Source organism: Hyla sarda, chromosome 6 (genome assembly GCF_029499605.1).
Source record: "Hyla sarda isolate aHylSar1 chromosome 6, aHylSar1.hap1, whole genome shotgun sequence".
NCBI classification, from domain to species: Eukaryota; Metazoa; Chordata; class Amphibia; order Anura; family Hylidae; genus Hyla; species Hyla sarda.
In genome coordinates, this window is record NC_079194.1 from 92,756,822 (window position 1) to 92,778,391 (window position 21,570).

Sequence of the window (21,570 nt, forward strand, 5' to 3'; positions counted from 1 at the left end):
AGCATCGAGCTGGCTGTCCGCCATGAGGCGAGCTACCACCTGTTCCAGTGCCCCCAACTCTTACTCTGTATGGAACTGCGAATGTTTCATTTAATCAGTTATGGTTCATTGCTATCGCTCCAACCTGTTTCATTGGCGTCTTGAGGTAATTCCAGAGGTAATATATGATGATGACCACAGGGCCTCAGTCTTGAAAAGATTACATAAATGTTTTTAAATTTAAATAGAAGATGTTGAATAGATTCACAAGTTTAATGTGTCAGCAGCATGAGGAGATCACATGGCTGCACAATGAGAGAGCCTGGTAATTGCAATGACCAAACTTTAAATCCTTTTTTGAGGACCCATTGGAAGGCAAGTCTGGTGCCAGCAGCCGTGGTAATTCCAGCTCCAATAGTTTATAATTGCTGCAGTGTAAACTATGGCAAAGCTCCTAGTCGTATCTTAAAATAAAGCTGGTGGTCCGCCGCAAGGCCAGCTACCACCTGTCCCAGCCCCTGCCTCTCAGTGCACCCCCATGCTCTGTGTTCACTTGAAAAGGGAGGAACTGCAGTACCAGCAACTTGGACGGGAGCATATTCAGCTTCTGTGCCATTGGATAAGTGGGCGCATAAAGCTAGAAGTGGCTGCAGTGAAAAAGCTCGTACTTCTATCTTAAAATTGAGCTGGCGGTCCTCCGCAAGGCAAGCTACCTCCTGTTCCAGCCTCTGCCTCTTAGCGCTCCCACCCCCAACTGTAAAAGTGTGAATGTTTCATTTAATCAGTTATGGTTCAATGTTATCACTCCAACCTGTTTCATTGGATTCTTGTGGTAATTCCACAGGTAATAAACGACGTGGACGACCATAGGGCCTCAGTCTTGAAAAGATTACATTGATTTATTTAAATGTAAGATTTTGATTAGATTCACAAGTTTAATATCCCAGGTGCCCAAAACGTTTACTTTTAACTAATACTGTATGACCACAAAACCCAATTTAACAAGGAGTCACATGGCGACACAATGACAGAGCCTAGAGGTGGCAGCAACCCGATGAGTCCATAGGGCCTCACAATAGAAAAGATTAAAGATATTTTTTAAAATTTAAATTGAAGAATTAATATAGATTAAAATTTTAAAAGTTTAATTTAAGGTGCAAACAGCATGAGGAGACCATATGGTGGCACAATGACAAAGCCTGGAGGTGGCAGCAGCATGAGGAGACCATCATTTGGCATAATGACACAGCCTGGAATTGGCGGCAGCAAGAGGAGACCATACAGTGGCGGAATGACCCAGCCTGGAGGTGGCAACAGCCTGACGAGACCATTGCGCCTCACAATTGAAAAGATTAAAGATATTTAGGAAAATTTTTATTGAAGATTTAAAATAGATTAAGATAAAGTTTCATTTAATGTGCTACCAGCATGAGGAGACCATGCCAGCATGAGTGTGTCTGGGTCCTCTTTCTCGTCTTCCTCATCACCCTGTAGCTCCACAGCCTGCTCCTGCTCCTTCTCTCTTTTTAGATGACTATAAAAACTACCCATTTCGCAAAACCTTGCCTGTGCTCCACTGTCCCCCTCCTCCTCCAGTTCAGCTCCCACAGGGCTCATGTGGCCTTGAGATGTAGGCACCATGTCTCCAGTGCCCTGACCAGCCATAGTTTCCAACACATGTTGTAGGATAGGAAGCAGCGGAATAACGTTGTTCATTCCGTAAGCCTAGCGACTGACTAATAATGTGGTTTTCTCAAAGAGCCTGAGCAAATGGCAGGTGTCACATATGAGCTGCCACTGGTTGACATTGAAGTTACACAGGGGAGTACCCCTATCTGCTTGGATCATCAAGAAATCGGTGATGAGTTTTCTCTGTTTATATAGTCGGTACAACATATGGAGGGTGGAATTCCAACGTGTGGAAATGTTGCAAATCAGACTGTTGGGGGATGCCTTTCTGATGCTGAGGCTCAAGGAGGGTGTGCTTTGCGGTGTATGAGTAGTTGAAGTGCATGCAAAGTTTTCTTCCCATTGTTAGGATGTCTTGCAGATGGAGGTAACACTTCAGGAATCGCTTAACAACCAGATTGAACACGTGTGCCATGCAGGGTGCATGTCTCAGGCTTCCTTGACGTAGTGCAGACAAGATGTTCTTTCTGTTGTCGGTCACCATAGTTCCCATTTCCAGTTTTCGTGGAGTAAGCCATGATTTGATTTCTTGATGAATGACTTTTAGCAGTTCCTCCCCTGTGTGACTCCGTTCGTCAAGGCAAACCATGTGATGAACAGCGTGACACCGCGGTACCCTGCACACATGGTATGCTGGAGGGGCACAGAGAATTGTCCATGCAGTGGAGGATGAGGAAGCAGAGTCGCACACTGTCGCAGGACCAACGGCCTGAGAGCGTGGAGGTGGAAGCGGTGGGACCTGTCCAAGTTGCTGTTGTGGCTGTGCAGGAACCACATTCACCCAGTGGGCAATAAAGGACTTGTATTGTCCCTGACTGTAGTTACAGCTCCACACGTCGGCACTGCTGTGTACTTTGGTGCACTTTGGCAGAGTGGGGTGGTGGGTGTTAATACCAGTACCCATTGACGAAGGTGGGTGAAAGAAGGAGAACTTGGCATCAGATGTGTGGCATCAGGTGGGTGGATCAGAACAATAGTTGATACAAGTAGGCAGAAGAAAATGGTCTCTTTTGGCAAAGTGTTGATGTGCAAAAGTAAGTATTGAGGATATGTATTAGCTAAAACTTAAAGGGTAGCTCCCACCATCCTATTTTTTTTTTTTTGCTAGCCCGTTCACCCCCCCACCCCTCGCTATGGCACTAGCCCGTTATCTCCTCCCCCCCCGCCCCACATACCCCGTTCCCTCATTACACTTGCAGTTACTGCAGAGTCCGGCAGCGGGCGTGCAGGGACAGCGGCGGCAACGAGGCAGCGGCGGCGATGTGCGGGAGGAGTGGCCTCCCAGCCAGTGGCCGGGGAGCCAATGCTCTCGCTCCCGCCTGTCTGATTGACAGACAGGGAGCGAGTGCAGCCTAACTGAAAAAGGACTGATTGCCACTCCAAAATCAGTCCTTTTTCAGTAGCCGGTTTTTAAATGTAAATTAAGCCTTTTTAATGAAAAAAAAAATAATAAAAGTATATTAGAGATATGTTGTAGTACATAAGTACTACAACATATCAAAAAATAAAGTTGGTGACAGTGCCCATTTAACTTTTCTTAGGATAAAATATATGGACCCAAAAGTTTTTTGAAATCTAACAAAAGGAAAGGTGTGCAAAAAACACCATGTGCCACCTACACCTCCAAGTATTGATGCAATGCAAACACCTCTAAAAGGTGGAAGGGAGTAATGTATGGTCCATTGTAACAGGTGGGGGTAAAAACTTCCCCTGTAAGGCCCTACTCTCTTACTATAAATTCACTTTTTGGCAAGTGTTACTTGCCCTAAAAAAGGCAGCCCCACACAGGAACCTCTCCCTATTTCCAACTAAAAACCATGGGAAATGGCAGTGTTTTTAGGTGGAAATAGGGAGAGGTTCCTGTGTGGGGCTGCCCTTTTTAGGGCGAGTAACACTTGCCAAGAAGGGAATTAATAATAGGAATTAATAATTCAAGAGTAGGGCCTTACAGGGGAAGTTTTTACCCCCATCTGTTACAATGTACCATTCGTTGTTCTCTTCCACCTTTTAGAGGTCTTTGCATCGCATCAATACTTGGTGGTGTAGGTGGCACATGGTGTTTTTTACACACCTTTCCTTTTGTTAGATTTCAAAAAAATTTGGGTCCATATATTTTATCCTAAGAAAAGCTAAGTTTTAGCTAAAGCATATCCTCAATACTTTCTTGTGGTCTAATGCGGAGGAATTTCTGTAACTGGGGACCAGCACCTTAATCATATTTTGCAGTATCCATGGCAGCAAAATGAGAGAGCCTTGAGGTGGTAGCATCAGGGTGAGGAGACCATATGGCAGCACAATCAGAGAGCCTGGAGGTGGCAGCATCAGTATGAGGAGACCATATGGCTGTACAATGAGAGAGCCTGGAGGTGGCAGCATTAGCATGAGGAAACCATATAGCAGCACAATGAGAGAGCCTGGAGGTGGAAGCATCAGCATGAGGAGACCATATGGCAGCACAATGAGAGAGCCTGGAGGTGGCAGCATTAGCATGAGGAGACCATATGGCAGCACAATGACAGAGCCTGGAGGTGGCAGCATCAGCATGAGGAGACCATATGGCAGCACAATGAGAGAGCCTGGAGGTGGCAACATCAGCATGAGTAGACCATATGGCGGCACAATGACAGAGCCTGGAGGTGGTAGCAGCAGCATGAGGGCCATGCCAACTGAGGGTTGAGTCTGAGGAACCCACCAACTGTTGAATGGGGGTGACGGTTGTCACTTGGGATGAAGTGGATGACCAATCAATCATGGCTGCTGGGTTGCTGGTTGAGACATGACTGCTAGCTGACACTGGAAGCTCAGACCTCTCGCTGTGACTCCTGCTGCCACACGCCCCTACTCTGCTGCCACCTCTGTCTGCGCCTGATGAATTTAAGCCTCTGCCACTCCTCTGTGCATGTCCTGGCACTTCTCTGCCTGACATACTTATACACCAGCTGAGTGCGTATATGTTACACTTATGAGAGGAGGACAATGCGCTCCACTACGCTTAAAACTGTATTAGACTACAGAAACAAGTGTGTAAATTTGTCTGGCCTTTCACCGTAACTAGGCCCAAATGGGTTTTCAGGAAAAAAACGTTTACCATTTAAGTGTACCTACACTTTACACTTATGAGAGCTGAACAATACTCTCAGCTTAAAACTATGTAAAGCTACAGGAACAAGGATGTAGCTTTGGCTGGCTTTTCACAGTAACTAGGGCAAAATTAGTTTTTCAGGAGAAAAAAATAAAAACTTACACCACCTATGTACACACAGGTTAAACTTATGAGATGACAATAAGCTCCGCTACGCAACCTGTATTAGGCACTGTAATCAGGTGACTATGGCTTTTCTTGCTCACCCTAACTGGCCCCTGTTAGCTTTACAGTTGTTGTACACCCAACTGCAGCAGTACAGAATCGCTGTGTAGTACAGCCCAGTACAGTACTGTTAGGCACTAATAGCAGGTGACAATGGCTTTTATTGCTCTGACTAACTGGCCCCTTTAAGCTTAAGAGTTGATGTACACCCCTCTTCAGAAGAGGAGTCTCTGTGTATTACACCCAAAAGTGTACTTTCCCTCTCTCTCTCTGTCAGTGCTTGTATGCAGTGATTTGGGCTTGTGGTGAATCACTGCTGTGAATCTGTTTTTCTGTGCAACGCACACAATGCTCTATCTCTCCCTGCAGTGAAACTCTCTCTCTGAAATAAAATGCTGATGCTGATGTGACTGGCCGCAAGATGGCTGCCGATTATATAGGGCTGTGACATTACAGGGGTGGCTGGCTGCTGATAGGCTGCATGCTACATGTGATTCAAGATCATCCTGCCTACCCGCCTTGCCGCCTTCCCAGAGTTCCTTGCCCCATGTCAACACATGTGGATCCGCCATTGTAGATGTCCTGGAGCCTGGACCGCACTAAATGGAGTTTAATGAAGCGATTCATGTTCTCGAATCGCGTTGATATTCGGATTTGTTGCGAAGCAAATTTTTCCTGAAATTCGTAACAAATTCGGATTCGTCAGTTTCAATTCACTCATCCCTAGAGATAACACAAACTGGATGCTTAAGTGATCAGTAGGCCCCAAAATAACAATAATTAAGACATAATCCGCACCTGGTAGTAAGGGTCTGCCAGTCCTCTTACAATTACATGTCTAGCGAAGCCCTCCAATGAATTCCTATATAAGAATAATCCCATATTTAGATGGCTGAATATATTACTTGTGTGTGCAGAGAATTATTTTCTGTACAGGTTCCTGGATAAATCATGACAACCACTGCCAGAGATCTGAACATGCAGCCAGTCTATTGGAGTCACCTGCAAGAAAATCCTGTGAATCTCTGGATTGACAGGGACCTTCCGGGATACAGTAGGTGCTTTTAGACAGTGGGTGCCTTTAAGAAAAGGCAAAAGCTGTTTTGTCACTTACAATCCATCCTCCTCCATCTGTATCCATGTCACACAAGACTGTAAGAGGATTCTCTCCATCTGGATATATTTTGTACCACCCACTGAGGTAAGTCCCTTGCTCCCGTAGTTCCTTGCAGTTTCGAGGAGCTGTAAGAAATAGAAGTTGTTGTGGTCCTGCCAAATAAGCATCTTTATACAATGTACCAATGAATATGCTAAAAAAAAAAAAAATAATTGTTTACAATGTAATGTAACTGACAAATTACAATCAAAAAACACATCCAAAATGTTGTGTACTTAGATTTTTTTCAGACAACTACAAATGTATCAATATTTTGGTATTATTTTGTACAATGTATTTATAGAGCAGATCTGTCCTGTTGACCTTGCAGTGGTAGTAACAATCATTATAACATAGGAGGAACTCAGCACAGTGATGGAAAGTTTTGCTGGAAAAGACAGCATAGGATAGTGATAGTGGTGCTGACCTCAGTTAAAGGGTACCTCTCATCAAATAAACTTTTGATATATTTTAGATTAATGAATGTTGAATAACTTTCCAATAGCATGTTAATGAAAAATATGCTTCTTTCTACTGTATTTTTCCCGATCAATCCTGTCAGCAAGCATTTCTGACTCATGCTGGAGTCCTAAACACTCAGAGCTGCCAGCCTGCTTTGTTCACAGCCAAAAAGGCTGTGAACAAAGCAGGCTGGCAGCTCTGAGTGTTCTCCTTTGTGAACAAAGCAGACTGGCAGCTCGTAGTGTTTAGGACTCCAGCATGAGTCTGAAATGCTTGCTGCCAGGACTGGTAGGGAGACCCCTAGTGGTCATTTCTTCAAAGTGGAAAATGAAATAGAAAGAAGCATATTTTTTAATAACATGCAATTGTAAAGTTATTCTGCATACATTAATCTATAATATATCAAAAGTTTTTTTGATGAGAGGTGCCCTTTAAGTATAATTTAATAAAAAAAAAAAGGCTTCTCTCAGACATTTAAAGGGTACTCCACTGGTCAGCGTTCCGGCTGCGTTTGGAACATTTAGTTCCGAACACTGTGCGCGCACTGTGGGATGGCTGCCAAGCCCCCTTCTATAGACCTACATTGAGGGGGCGTGGCCGACCCCCGCAGCACGCGCACAGCGTTCGGAACTAAGTGTTCAGAATGCAGCCAGAACGCTTGCCAATGGAGTACCCCTTTAAGCAATAGTATATCTTAATTCTGTTGTCATGAAATGTAATACCTTAAAGGGGTACTCCTGTGGAAAACATTTTTTTTTTTTTTAAATCAACTGGTGCCAAGAGTTAAACAGATTTGTAAAGTACTTCTATTAAAAAAATCTTTACCCTTCCAATACTTTTTAGAGGAAATTCCTTTCTTTTTGAATTTCTTTTTTGTCTTGTCCACAGTGCTCTCTGCTGACATCTGATACCCGTATCAGGAACTGTCCAGAGTAGGAGAAAATCCCCATTGCAAACCTATGCTGCTCTGGACAGTTCCTGACATGGACAGAGGTGTCAGCAGAGAGCACTGTGGACAAGACAAAAAAGAAATTCAAAAAGAAAAGAATTTCCTCTGTAGCAAACAGACGCTAAAAAGTGCTAAAAGGGTAAATATTTTTTAATGGAAGTGATTTACAAATCTGTTTAACTTTCTGGCACCAGTTGATTTAAAAAAAAATGTTTTCCATCGGAGTACCCCTTTAACATTAATAAAACAAGACACTGGCATTTTGTCAAAGAATAAACATAACCTTATGGCATCCAAATGTAATATCTTTCAAAACTCACCATAAGCTGGACCTGAAAATACAGATTCCCCTTTCTCTCCTAAAATAAAACAGGTCAAAAAATGACTATAACAACAAATGATAGTAGATTTTTTTCTTATTAACCCCTTAAGGACTCATTTGGGCCTTAAGGACTCGTTTTTTCCTCCTCACCTTCAAAAAATCATAACTCTTTTATATTTTCATCCACAGACTAGTATGAGGGCTTGTTTATTGCACGACCAGTTGTCCATTGTAATGCCATCACTCACTTTACCATAAATTGTATGGCGCAACCAAAAAAATACTATTTGTGTGGGGAAATTAAAAAGAAAACCGCAATTTTGCAAATTTTGGAAGGTTTCGTTTTCACGCCATACAATTTACGGTAAAAATAACATGTGTTCTTGGGTCATTTCTTGGGTCTATTCTTTGGGTCAATACGATTAAAATTATACTCATGATAACATACTTTTCTATTACTGTTGCGCAAAAAAAAAAAAATCGCAAACTGTTGAACCAAACTAGTATGTTTAAAATCCCCTTATTTTGAAGACCTATAATTTTTTCATTTTTCTGTATAATCGGCGGTATGGGACTAATTTTTTGCGCCTTGATATGTACTTTTTATTGATAACCAATTTACTTATATAAAACTTTTTTAATACATTTTTTATCAATTTTTTGGGGAATAAAATGTTATAAAAAAAAGCAGCTATTTTTTTTACGTTCACGCCGTTCACCGTACAGTATCATTAACATTTTATTTTGATAGTTTGGATATTTACGCATGCGGCAATACCAAATATGTATATAACATTTTTTTTCTTACACTTTTTGGGGGTGAAGTAGGGAAAATGGGACAATTTACGTTTTTATTGGGGGAGGGGGTTTTCACATTTTTTAAACTTTTTTTTTTCTTTTATTTTTACACTTTAATAGTCCCCATAGGGGACTATTTATAGCAATCATTCGATTGTTAATACTGTTCAGTGCTATGCATGGGGCACAGCACTGATCAGTATTATCGGTGATCTTCTACTCTGGTCTGCTCGTGGAAGGCAGCAGAGGCAGGTGAGGGGACCTCCGTCTGCCGTTCTGGATGATCGGAACACTGCAGCAGCGCTGCGGCCGATCCGATCATCCATTTTAGATGACAGCAATGCTAAAGATGCCATGATCTGTATCGATCACGGCATCTGAGGGGTTAATGGCGGACATCCGCGTGATTGCGGATTTCCGCCATTACCAGCGGGTCCCTGGCTGCTATCAGCAGCCTGGACCTGCCACGCATGATCCGAGCATCGCTCCGATGCTCGCGATTATGTAAAGGACGTAAATGTACGTCCTGGTGTGTTAAGTACCAGCTCACCAGGACATACATTTACGTCCGGCGTCTTAAAGGGGTTAAAATAGGTGAAAAATTGTGCCGTTACCATTTATTTAGAGTCCTTATAAAGCTGCAACATGACTGGTTGCTATTTTTAAATGCTACGCTTTTCTTTCTCTAGAGCAAATGTTTTAACTTGATGGTACAGCCAATTCACTGCAGCTTTTTCACACTGAATTTTCATGCAAAAAGAGTATTTGCAGTTGCAGCACAGAAAAGTGGATGAGAATGGCAAATATCTTATCCATATGCTGCAGAGAAGATGTAATACAGGTTTTTTTTTTAACCCCTTAAGGACTGGGGTTTTTCCGTTTTTGCATTTTCGTTTTTTCCTCCTTGCCTTTAAAAAATCATAACTCTTTCAATTTTGCACCTAAAATCCATTTGAGGGCTTATTTTTTGCGCCACCAATTCTACTTTGTAATGACGTCAGTCATTGTGCCCAAAAATCTACGGTGAAATGGAAAATGAAAACATTGTGAGACAAAATTGAGAAAAAAAACGCCGTTTTGTAAATTTTGGGGGCTTCCGTTTCTACGTAGTACATTTTTCAGTAAAAATGACACCTGATATTTATTCTGTAGGTCCATACGGTTAAAATGATACCCTACTTATATAGGTTTGATTTTGTCGTACTTCTGGAAAAAAATCATAACTACATGCAGGAAAATTAAAACGTTTAAAATTGTCATTTCTGACCCCTATAACTTTTTTATTTTTCTGCGTATGGGGCGGTTTGAGGGCTCATTTTTTGCGCCGTGATCTGAAGTTTTTAACGGTATAATTTTTGCATTGATAGGACTTATTGATCGCTTTTTATTCATTTTTACATGATATAAAAAGTGACCAAAAATGCACTATTTTGGACTTTGGAATTTTTTTGCGCGCAAGCCATTGACTGTGCGGTTTAATTAACGATATATTTTTATAATTCGGAAATTTCCGCACGCGGCGATACCATATCTGTTTATTTTTATTTACACTGTGTTTTTTTTTTATGGGAAAAGGGGGGTGATTCTAACTTGTAATAGGGAAGGGGTTAAATGATCTTTATTCACTTTTTTTTTCCACTTTTTTTTGCAGTGTTATAGCTCCCATAGGGACCTATAACACTGCACACACTGATCATTGTTATCCCATAGGGACCTATAACACTGCACACACTGATCTTTCACATTGATCACTGGTTTCTCATAAGAAACCAGTGATCGATGATTCTGCCGCTTGACTGCTCATGCCTGGATCTCAGGCACTGAGCAGTCATTCGGCGATCGGACAGTGAGGAGGCAGGTAGGGACCCTCCCGCTGTCCTGTAAGCTGTTCGGGATGCCGCGATTTTGCCGCGGCTATCCCGAACAGCCCACTGAGCTAACCGGCATGGTTTCAGTTTCACTTTAGGCGCGGCGTTCAACTTTGAACGCCACGTCTAAAGGGTTAATAGCGTCATAACGGGTCGGGCCCGGCCTCTAACAACGGCCGGGACCCGTGGCCAATAGCGCGCGGCATTGATCGCTGTGCCGCGTGCTATTAGCCACGGGTCCCGGCCATTGTTAGAGGCCGGGCCCGACTCGCTATGACGCGGGGCCACGCCGTGGCCCCGCGTTATAGATCGGGAGCGGACACATGACGTTCCAGTACGTCATGTGTCCTCAAGGGGTTAAACTGAAGCATTTACACTTTTTATTTATTATGGATTTTCCACTTTTACATTCTTGGGGAAATAAAAATACACAAAACAGCTGCACCTGTGTATTTTCTGCTGCAGAAAATCTACATCCTTTCCGCTAGGTGTCTATACCCTGAATGACGTCACTGAATTCATGGGACTTTGATGGTCTATTCACATGTACAGTATTCTGTGCAGATTTGATGCGCAGGATTTTCTGCTGCAGATTTCAATGTAAACTGAACACAGCTTGAAGTCCTGCGCATCAAATCTGCACAGGATACTGTACATGTGAATAGACCCTAATGTTAGGATTCCACTTGTTTTTTTTTCTGGCAGTTTTTGGAAAACTGCCACTGCAGTTTTTGAGCCAAAGTCAGAAGTTGATCCATAAGGGAGGAGAAGTTTAAGTCCTTCCTTTATATGTCCTATTCCTTTTGAATACACTTCTGGCTTTGGCTCAAAAACTGCAGTGGCAGTTTTCCAAAAACTGCCAGAAAAAAAACCAAGTGGAATCCTAGCCTTAGGGTCTATTCACATGTACAGTATCCTGTGCAGATTTGATGCGCAGGACTTCAAGCTGTGTTCAGTTTACATTGAAATCTGCAGCAGAAAATCCTGCGCATCAAATCTGCACAGAATACTGTACATGTTAATAGACCCTAAGGCTAAGTCTCCACTTGGCTTTTTTTCTGGCAGTTTTTGGATATCTGCCACTGCAGTTTTTGAGCCAAAGCCAGAAGTGTATTCAAAAGTAATAGGACATATAAAGGAAAAACTTACACTTCTCCCTTATGGATCAACTTCTGACTTTGGCTCAAAAACTGCAGTGGCAGTATTCCAAAAACTGTCAGAAATAAAACCAAGTGGAAACTTAGCCTAAGGGAGATTTAGCAAAACCTGTGCAGAGGAAAATTTGCCTAGTGGCCAATAGCAACCAATAAGATTGCTACTTTAATTTTGAACAAGCCCTTTGCCAAATAAAAGACGCAATCTGATTGGTTGCTATGGGAAACTGGGCAAATTTTCCTCTGCATGGGTTTTGATAAATCTTCCCCTTTGCTCTTTAGAATTTAGTCTGTACTGATCCTCTCACCTTTCAGTCCAGGCAATCCAGGAGAACCAGCAGATCCTGTGGTAATGAATAATATAATAAATAAAAATATCATAAATAAAAGAAAAAAAATTATATATACAGTGATCCCTCAACATACGATGGTAATCTGCTCCAAACGGACCATCGTTTGTTGAAACCATCGCATGTTGAGGGATCCGTGCAATGTAAAGTATAGGACAGTGGTCTACAACCTGCGGACCTCCAGATGTTGCAAAACTACAACACCCAGCATGCCGGGGCATGCTGGGTGTTGTAGTTTTGCAACATTTGGAGGTCCGCAGGTTGAAGACCACTCGTATAGGAAGTTATACTCACGTGTCCCCGCCGCTCTGGACCGTCACCGCTGCCCTGGATGTCGCCGTCTATCGCTGTCGCCACGTCCCCGAGGTGTCCCCGAGGTGTCCCCGACGCTCCGGCAAGGCCTCTGGTTCCCCAGCATCCTCGCTCTCCGTCGCCGCCATCCCGTCGCTACGCATGCCACTCCTATTGGATGACGGGACAGCGTGCGCAGCGACGTGATGACGACGATGGAGAGCGCCGACAATGCAAGGGATCCTGAGGAGGACGCGCCGGAGCCCCGAGGACAGGTAAGTGATCGTCAGCGGACAACACGGGGCACCGTAAACCGCTATCCGGTGGCAGCTGAAGCAGTCTGCGCTGCCGGATAGCCGTTTATGCGATGGCCCCGACATACAAGAGCATCGTATGTTGATGTTGCCTTCAACATGCGATGGCCTCTGAGAGGCCATCGCATGTTGAAATTATCGTATGTCGGGGCCATCGTAGGTCGAGGGGTCACTGTATATATATATATATATATATATATATATATATATATATATATATATAACTTCACTTGTGGATTAAGAGCATTATATTAGGAGCTGTGTTCACACATTTAGGGTTTAATTAAAGAAATGAAATGTAGAAAGGAAAGACTGAGACTTCTCCATTACTGGCTTTGTATTCAATTATTACAATTAAAAAACTGAAAGTGTGAACACAGCCCTAGTTTTGCAACCCATTACAATATCTTCAAAAATACAAAGACAAAAAACATAACATAGAGTTATTTAAAGGAGATATATCAAAGGGAAAAACTTATCCCCTATCCAAAGGAAAGGGGGATGAGTTTTAGATTGCAGGTGGTCCGACCGCTCTCCCCTGGAGCAACGTGTGGATTTGGAATAAGACCAAATTTAATATGATGTTTTTCCAGTCCACCATACATTTTGTATAGTAAACATCTGTTAATTTCTTTGAAAAGACCATTTTTCAATGCACTTTTGGGTGGTTTTCAGAAATAGATTTCACGTTATGTTATTTACATAACCTTAGCACCGTTTTTTTGGGGGTTTTTTTTGCTACAAAAACAACAGTTATTTGAATGATAACCTGGCTGTCCTGCAGGTCCGGCATTCCCAGGGTCTCCTTTAGGTCCTAAAACAAACACAATAATTATTTATCTATTATCTGTCTATCTTATCACCACAAAATAAGTTATTTATAAGTAAAAGTTAAACTGCCCATAGAGAGGTAATGAAAATAAATATTCACCTTTCTCCCCCGATGAACCAACTTCTCCTTTTAGCCCAGGAGCTCCAGGCAGACCAGGACATCCTCGGAGGATTGTCAGCTTATCAGTTTCTCCAATTGCCACATATTTTATTTCTGTAAGCGTGAAGAAGAATGAGAATGATGTACAGTACACTTCCCATAAAATGTAGACAGTTTATTACAAATAAGTCTTTGTAGATGGCTTCCCACAGCTGCTAAATAAGAACAAGCTTGGGATATTTTGTCATTTACATTACAGAATATACACTGGGTCCAAGCAATGAACAATGTGCAAGGCAAGCACCACATCAATAGAGAAAATAGGAATGTCCAACGCACATGGTCGTGCACAGATGGTAGTTCTTTATTGGATAAAAGCCATAACAGGAGCAAAAGTAACGCGTTTCAGGTGCGTTAGCACCCTTAGTCGTACAAGGGTGTACGACTAAGGGTGCTAACGCACCTGAAACGTGTTACTTTTGCTCCTGTTATGGCTTTTATCCAATAAAGAACTACCATCTTTGCACGACCATCTGCGCTGGACATTCCTATTTTCTCTATAGAATATACACTGGAGATCAAAATTAGAGAACAATTTATGAATATTAGATTTTTTCAGAAATTATGTAAGCTACATTGATTATCATTTAAAGGATTTTTGTAAGGGGTACACCATGCCATTAGAACAGTGTTTTACAAAATAACCAAAGTATATCAACATAAAAGATGATGATAATTAGAGAACAGCAATAACTGTAGCACAAAGAAAGATTGTATGCAGTGGCGTACCAAGGGGGGGGGGGGGGGGGCGGGAGGTGCCACCCGCCCCGGGTACCACTCTCAAGGGGGGTGCCAGGGACGGACTGACCCGCCGCCGCCGCCGCTGCTGAGGTCCGGGACACTCGTCCCAGATCCCCAGCAGACAGCGCTACATTCTCCTGTATGCGCGATACACGCACATACAGGAGAAGGCGTCCCCTCTGTGTGAGCCGCATCTGCAGCTTACACAGAGGAGACGTGACCTCCGCCCCCACGCAGCACGCAGTACAGGCGCCGGTGATGTCACTCATCAGCACCTGTATTGTGGAGGAGAGAAGACGCGGGCCCCTGCTGCTGAGGAGATCGCTGCGTGGGAAATCAGGTGAGCATCCTTTATTTTTTTTTGCTCTGCATTTATCTATAGGGAAGGGGGGGGGGGTGCTCTGCATTTTACCTATAGGGAATGGGGGGAGAGGGGGGGTGCTCTACATTTACCTATAGGGATGGGGGGTAGAGGGAGGGGGGGGTGCTCTGAATTTACCTATAGGGGAGAGGGGGGGTGCTCTGCATTTACCTATAGGGAAGGGGGGAGAGGGAGGGGGGGTGCTCTGAATTTACCTATAGGGGAGAGGGGGGATGCTCTGCATTTACCTATATGGAAGGGGGGGAGAGGGGGGGTGCTCTGCATTTACCTATAGGGAAGGGGGGGGTGCTCTGCATTTACCTATAGGGAAGGGGGGGAGAGGGGGGGTGCTCTGCATTTACCTATAGGGGAGGGGGGGTGCTCTGCATTTACCTATAGGGAAGGGGGGAGAGGGGGGGTGCTCTGCATTTACCTATAGGGCAGAGGGGGGGGTGCTCTGCATTTACCTATAGGGCAGAGGGGGGGTGCTCTGCATTTACCTATAGGGAAGGGGGGGAGGGGGGTGCTCTGCATTTACCTATAGGGAAGGGGGGAGAGGGGGGGGGTGCTCTGCATTTACCTATGGGGAGAGGGGGGGGGGTGCTCTGCATTTACCTATAGGGAAGGGGGGGGTGCTCTGCATTTACCTATAGGGAAGGGGGAGTGCTCTGCACTTACATATAGTGGAGAGGGAGGGGGTGCTTTGCATTTACCTATAGGGAAGGGGGAGGGGGGTGCTCTGCATATACCTATAGGGAAGGGGGGGTGCTCTGCATATACCTAGGGCTGGGCGGTATGACCATATATGTGTATCACGGTATTTTTTTTAACTAATGGCGGTTCCACGGTATATAACGGCATTCCCCCCCCAAATCATGTGACCCGCCAGCGCTGTTCTGACCCCCCCCGCCCCTATCATGTGACCAGCGCGCGGTGTTGGGCTTCCCCCCCCCCCAAAATCATGTGACCCGCCAGCACTGTTCTGCTCCCCCCAATTAATGATCAGACCAGCGGGGCACTACTCACATATGTCAAGCACTGCCCTCCTCCTCTTTGTTGGGGGCTGCCGGCAATAGAACTCACTGTATGCCAGTGGTCTCCAACCTGCGGACCTCCAGTTGTTGCAAAACTACAACTCCCAGCATGCCCGGACAGCCAGGAGTTGCAGTTTTGCAACAGGTGGAGGTCCCCAGGTTTGAGACCACTGCTGTACGCTGTATCCCTATGCCCGGGCTGCAAAAGATACAGAAAATAAACTTTTAACTCACCCACGTCGGCCGCACGCTGGGGACGGGAACGCCGGACAGCCGTCAGCCTATCACCGGCAAGAGCGATGCCCCGCCCCTGCCAGTGATAGGCTGAGCCCACTGTCATGTAAGAAGCTGGCTTCATACATGACAGTGGACTCAGCCTATCACTGGCCAGGGTGGGGCATCGCTCTGGCCGGTGATAGGCTGATGGCTGTCCGGCGTTCCTGTCCCCAGCGTGCGGCCAACGTGGGTGAGATAAAAGTTTATTTTCTGTATCTTTTGCAGCCCGGGCATAGGGATACAGCGTACAGCAGTGGTCTCAAACCTGCGGACCTCCAGCTGTTGCAAAACTGCAACTCCCAGCATGCCCGGACAGCCGTTGGCCACTAGCGTACAGAGAGTTCCATCGCCAGCTGTCCGGGCATGCTGGGAGTTGTAGTTTTGCAGCATCTGGAGGTCTGCAGGTTGGAGACCACTGGCGTACAGTATAGAGTTTCAGCGCCCGGTGGCCACCAACAAAGAGGAGGAGGGCAGTGCTTGACATATGTGAGTAGTACCCAACTGGGCTGATCATTAATTGGGGGGAGCAGAACAGTGCTGGCGGGTAACATAGGATTAATTCCCCGATGTGGGGACAGCGCTGTGCTAGGCTGATAATACATTCCCAAGGGGGAGGGGCCCAACCAGTATTGCGGTATGGGGGGAAATTCATATCGTGCAGCCCAAAAAATTTGGTATTCGGTATGAACCGATATACCTATGGGAAAGAGCGGGGGGGGGGGGGTGTAGCTCTGCATATACCTATGGGTAAGAGGGGGTGGGGGGTTTAGCTCTGCATAGACCTATGGGAAAGGGGGGGTGTAACTCTGCATATACCTATGGGAAAGAGGGGGGGGTGTAGCATAGCTCTGCATATACCTATGGGAAAGAGAGGGGGGGTGTAACTCTGCATATACCTATGGGAAAGAGGGGGTGTGTAACTCTGCATATACCTATGGGAAAGAGGGGGTTACCGGGCTACCTACCTACCTGCCCTTTTACTGTGCAGGACACCAAGGAGGGCATTATTACAGTTTGTGGGTCTATAGATGGAAAGATTGTGTAGAGGAGGGGAGGGCACTGGAAATATGCAGAGTCTGACATGTTTTTCCTGCAGATGTTAAGAGATCCACATGGCGGTCTTATCCGGACGGAGAAGAAAAGGAAAGAGGACGGCGCTGATCAGAAAAAACGTAATTGTGAGTCCCGAAATGTAACTGTAATCACTTATATGGTATACACATCCTGTGTACAGCTGATATCTACCGCCATATGGTCCTGTATATAATCACTTATATTGTATACAGATTCTTTATAGTATAGTGGTCTGTATATAGTGGTTTTATTCAGTACAGTATGGCGGTATTATCCAGTTATTGTGTGGTGGTATATATTTACTCCTTGTATACCAGTATTATTGGTCATGGAAATTTACCTACGTTAAAGTGTTTCTTACATATATACATTTTAGTATATTGTGTGTGGGATTTGGGTGGAACAGGAGCGTGGCAGAAGATTGACGAGCTGCAGAGCCTAGCAGGGGCCCTTGCCTTTTTTTTGGTCCGGGGGCCCCCCGAGTGTTGCCAGTCCGCCCCCGGGGGGAGGGGAGGGAGGGGGTGTAATTAAGGGGGGGTGCGTGTGTGTGTGTGTGTGGGGGGGGGGGGGGTGCCAAACAAAGGGTCCGCCCCGGGTGCCAAATGCTCTAGGTACGCCCCTGATTGTATGTCAATTTTGTGAAGGTTACAACAGTCACCAATCAGTAGGAAGTGTACAGGCCTTTGCTTTGAATGACTTCAGCACATCTGTGCCCCCCACAGGACATCACTAGTCTCTCACACTGCTCTTGTGTGATTTTGCTCCACTCTTCTTCCAGTCTCTTCCACAGTTGTGTGACTGTTGTGGGTTTCTTGTCACCAAGGATTTTCCAGTGGTTTTCTATTGGGTTTAGATCAGGACTCTGGGCTGGCAATTTTATTGTTTCAATGTTTTCAGTTTTGCTGTGTGACAGGGGGCATTGTCCTGCATGAAAATTGCTGCTGATTGAGTGATGATTGCAAGGAAGGAACCATGTGTTGTTGAAGAAGGTTCTCTTTAGCAAAGGTGAGTATAGCCTTTTGATTCTTTCTGCTAATGAGAGGTTTGTACACTGCAGAGTGGGCTTTCAGATCAAATGCTCTTAAATGTTGAGACACTGTATGATGAGACAGATCCTTACCCTGTTCAATGCTAACCTGGTGAGCAATTCCAGCTGCAGTGTTGAAACCATTACCCATGGAGATTCTCCGCATTATCCTGTCCTCTCTTGAATTTGTCTTTTGAGGGTGACCAGCTTCCTTGGGGGACTTGAATGAGTTTGTGATGTTGTAAAGATGCAATATTCTAGAAATCACAGACTTGGGACAACCAACTTCTCTTGCTATGTCTGATAGGGTCATCCCTTTGGCCTTCATCTGCAAAACCTGCTGCTGGAGGGTTTCAGTCACTTTGGAACGGCAAACCATTTTTGAAAAGTCAGTGAAAACTGGAAAGTTAGGCTGCCAGTTAAATAAGGTTTGTCAGATCATTAAGGAAATTAGCACCAGTTGCCAGATTAACACCAAGAACTTGCAAGTATCTGAAAGTGTTCTCTAATTTTGATCAGTGTTCTATTTCAATTATCTTATTTACATTTTTATTCTGTGCTTTAGAATAAATACAATTTATGAATTAAGCTAAAAATACTGCTTATTTGGCCCATACACCCCCCCCTAACTGCTATTGTCTGCTCCCCTGCACTTGTGATGAACAGATGAAATAAAAAATACAGTTTTAACCCCTTAAGGACCCATTTTGGCCTTAAGGACTCAGACAATTAAATTTTTACGTTTTCATTTTTTCCTCCTCGCCTTCTAAAAATCATAATATATTTTCATCCACAGACTAGTATGAGGGCTTGTTTTTTGCGCGACCAGTTGTCCTTTGTAATGACATCACTCATTATATCATAAAATGTATGGCGCAACCAAAAAACACTATTTTTGTGGGGAAATTAAAAAGAAAAATGCAATTTTGCTAATTTTGGAAGGTTTCGTTTTCACGCCGCACAATTTACGGTAAAAATGATGTGTGTTCTTTATTCTGAGGGTCAATACGATTAAAATGATACCCATTATTACATACTTTTCTATTATTGTTGTGCTTAAAAAAAATCACAAACTTTTTAACCAAATTAGTACGTTTATAATCCCTTTATTTTGATGACCTATAACTTTTTTATTTTTCTGTATAAGCGGCGGTATTAGGGCTCATTTTTTGCGCCATGATCTGTTTTTTTTTTGATACCACATTTGCATATAAAAAACTTTAAAAAAAATTTTTATAATTTTTTTAAATAAAATGTATTAAAAAAGTAGCAATTTTGGACTTTTTTTTTTTTTTACGTTCACTCCGTTCACCGTACGGGATCATTAACATTTTATTTTAATAGTTCGGACCAAATATGTCTATAAAATTAATTTTTTACGCTTTTTGGGGGTAAAATAGGAAAAAAACGGACGTTTTACTTTTTTATTGGGGGAGGGAATTTTTCACTTTTTTTTTACTTTTACTTTTACATTTTTTTTACATTTTTTTTACACTTGAATAGTCCCCATAGGGGACTATTCATGGCAATACCATGATTGCTAATACTGATCTGTTCTATGTATAGGACATAGAACAGATCAGTGTTATCGGCGATCTTCTGCTCTGGTCTACTCGATCTCAGACCAGAGCAGGAGACGCCGGGAGCCGGAAGGAGGAAGGTGAGGGGACCTCCGTGCGGCGTTCGGAATGATCGGATCCCCGCAGCAGTGCTGCGGGCGATCCGATCGTTCATTTAAATCGCGCACTGCCGCAGATGCCGGGATCTGTATTGATCCCGGCACCTGAGGGGTTAATGGCGGACGCCCTGGCTGCGATCAGCAGCTGGGATCAGCCGCGCATGACACGGGCATCGCTCCGATGCCCGCGGTTATGCAGAGGACGTAAATGTACGTCCTGGTGCGTTAAGTACCACCGCACCAGGACGTACATTTACGTCCTGCGTCCTTAAGGGGTTAAAGCTACTGACCTGGTGAGTGCTCCATTTCAGCTATCTTTTGTGGGAAAATTTGCAGTATCTACTTGATGTGAGCACCGAAGAGGTCATGTGGATCATGTGGATATGCTATAGGAGCTGCAGAACCTGTCCGTTGTTCACACGCCAAGGATAGCTCTTGTTGTGATAGACTGCTATTGTACCCATGTTACGATATATTCACATAGGACTACACTATGGGAGAGATTTATCAAAACCTGTCCAGAGGAAAAGTTGCTGAGTTGCCCATAGTAACCAATCAGATCGCTTCTTTAACTCCTTAAGGACCGGGTTTTTTTTCCGTTTATGCATTTTCGTTTTTTGCTCCTTGCCTTTAAAAAATCATAACTCTTTCAATTTTGCACCTAAAAATCCATATGATGGCTTATTTTTTGCGCCACCAATTCTACTTTGTAATGACGTCAGTCATTTTGCCCAAAAATCTACGGTGAAACAGAAAAAAAATAATTGTGCGACAAAATTGAAAAAAAAACGCAGTTTTGTAACTTTTGGGGGCTTCCGTTTCTACATAGTACATTTTTCGGTAAAAATGACACCTTATCTTTATTCTGTAGGTCCATATGATTAAAATGATACCCTACTTATATAGGTTTGATTTTGTCGGACTTCTGGAAAAAATCATAACTACATGCAGGAAAATTAATACGTTTAAAATTGTCATCTTCTGACCCCTATAACTTTTTTATTTTTCCGTGTATGAGGCGGTATGAGGACTAATTTTTTGCGCCGTGATCTGAAGTTTTTAACGGTACCATTTTTGCATTGATAGGACTTATTGATCACTTTTTATTCATTTTTAAATTATATAAAAAGTGACCAAAAATGCACTATTTTGGACTTTGGAATTTTTTTGCACACACGCCATTGACCGAGCGGTTTAATTAATGATATATTTTTATAATTCGGACATTTCCACACTCGGTGATACCACATATGTTTATTTTTATTTACACTGTGTTTTTTTTTTTTTTATTGGAAAAGGGGGGTGATTCAAACTTTTAATAGGGGAGGAGTTAAATGATCTTTATTCACTTTTTTTTTTCACTTTTTTTTTGCAGGTTATAGGTCCCATAGGGACCTATAACACTGCACACACTGATCTTCTATGCTGATCACTGGTTTCTCATAAGAAACCAGTGATCAATGATTCTGCCACATGACTGCTCAGGCCTGGATCTCAGGCACTGAGCAGTCATTCGGCGATCGGACAGCGAGGAGGCAGGAAGGGGCCCTCCCGCTGTCCTGTCAGCTGTTCGGGATGCCGCGATTAGCCGCGGCTATCCCGAACAGCCCGACTGAGCTAGCCGGCCACTTTTGGTTTCACTTTTAGCCGCGTGGCTCAGCTCTGAGCGTGCGGCTAAAGGGTTAATAGCGCGCGGCGCCGCGATCGGTGCTGCGCGCTATTAGAGGCGGGTCCCGGCTTCACTATGAC

The 21,570-nt window shown here is 43.9% G+C and overlaps 1 protein-coding gene across 3 annotated transcripts in view; it reads right to left on the reverse strand.

Annotated features, from left to right (window-relative positions):
• The window catches only part of LOC130275887 (ficolin-2-like), a 104,824-nt gene that overhangs the window by 8,660 nt on the left and 74,594 nt on the right, over window positions 1–21,570 (reverse strand). Inside the window, exons 1-6 of one of the 3 annotated variants that reach the window (XM_056524491.1) lie at window positions 20,112–20,195; window positions 13,571–13,684; window positions 13,409–13,453; window positions 11,993–12,028; window positions 7,863–7,901; window positions 6,090–6,217 (exon numbers count right to left, since the gene is read on the reverse strand). In XM_056524491.1, the coding sequence (XP_056380466.1) occupies window positions 6,090–6,217; window positions 7,863–7,901; window positions 11,993–12,028; window positions 13,409–13,453; window positions 13,571–13,684; window positions 20,112–20,127 (378 nt within the window). In that variant the 5' untranslated portion in view covers window positions 20,128–20,195. Of the gene's footprint in view, window positions 1–6,089; window positions 6,218–7,862; window positions 7,902–11,992; window positions 12,029–13,408; window positions 13,454–13,570; window positions 13,685–20,111; window positions 20,196–21,570 lie in introns of those variants that run through there. The other 2 variants (XM_056524489.1, XM_056524488.1) reach the window with 2 other exon arrangements.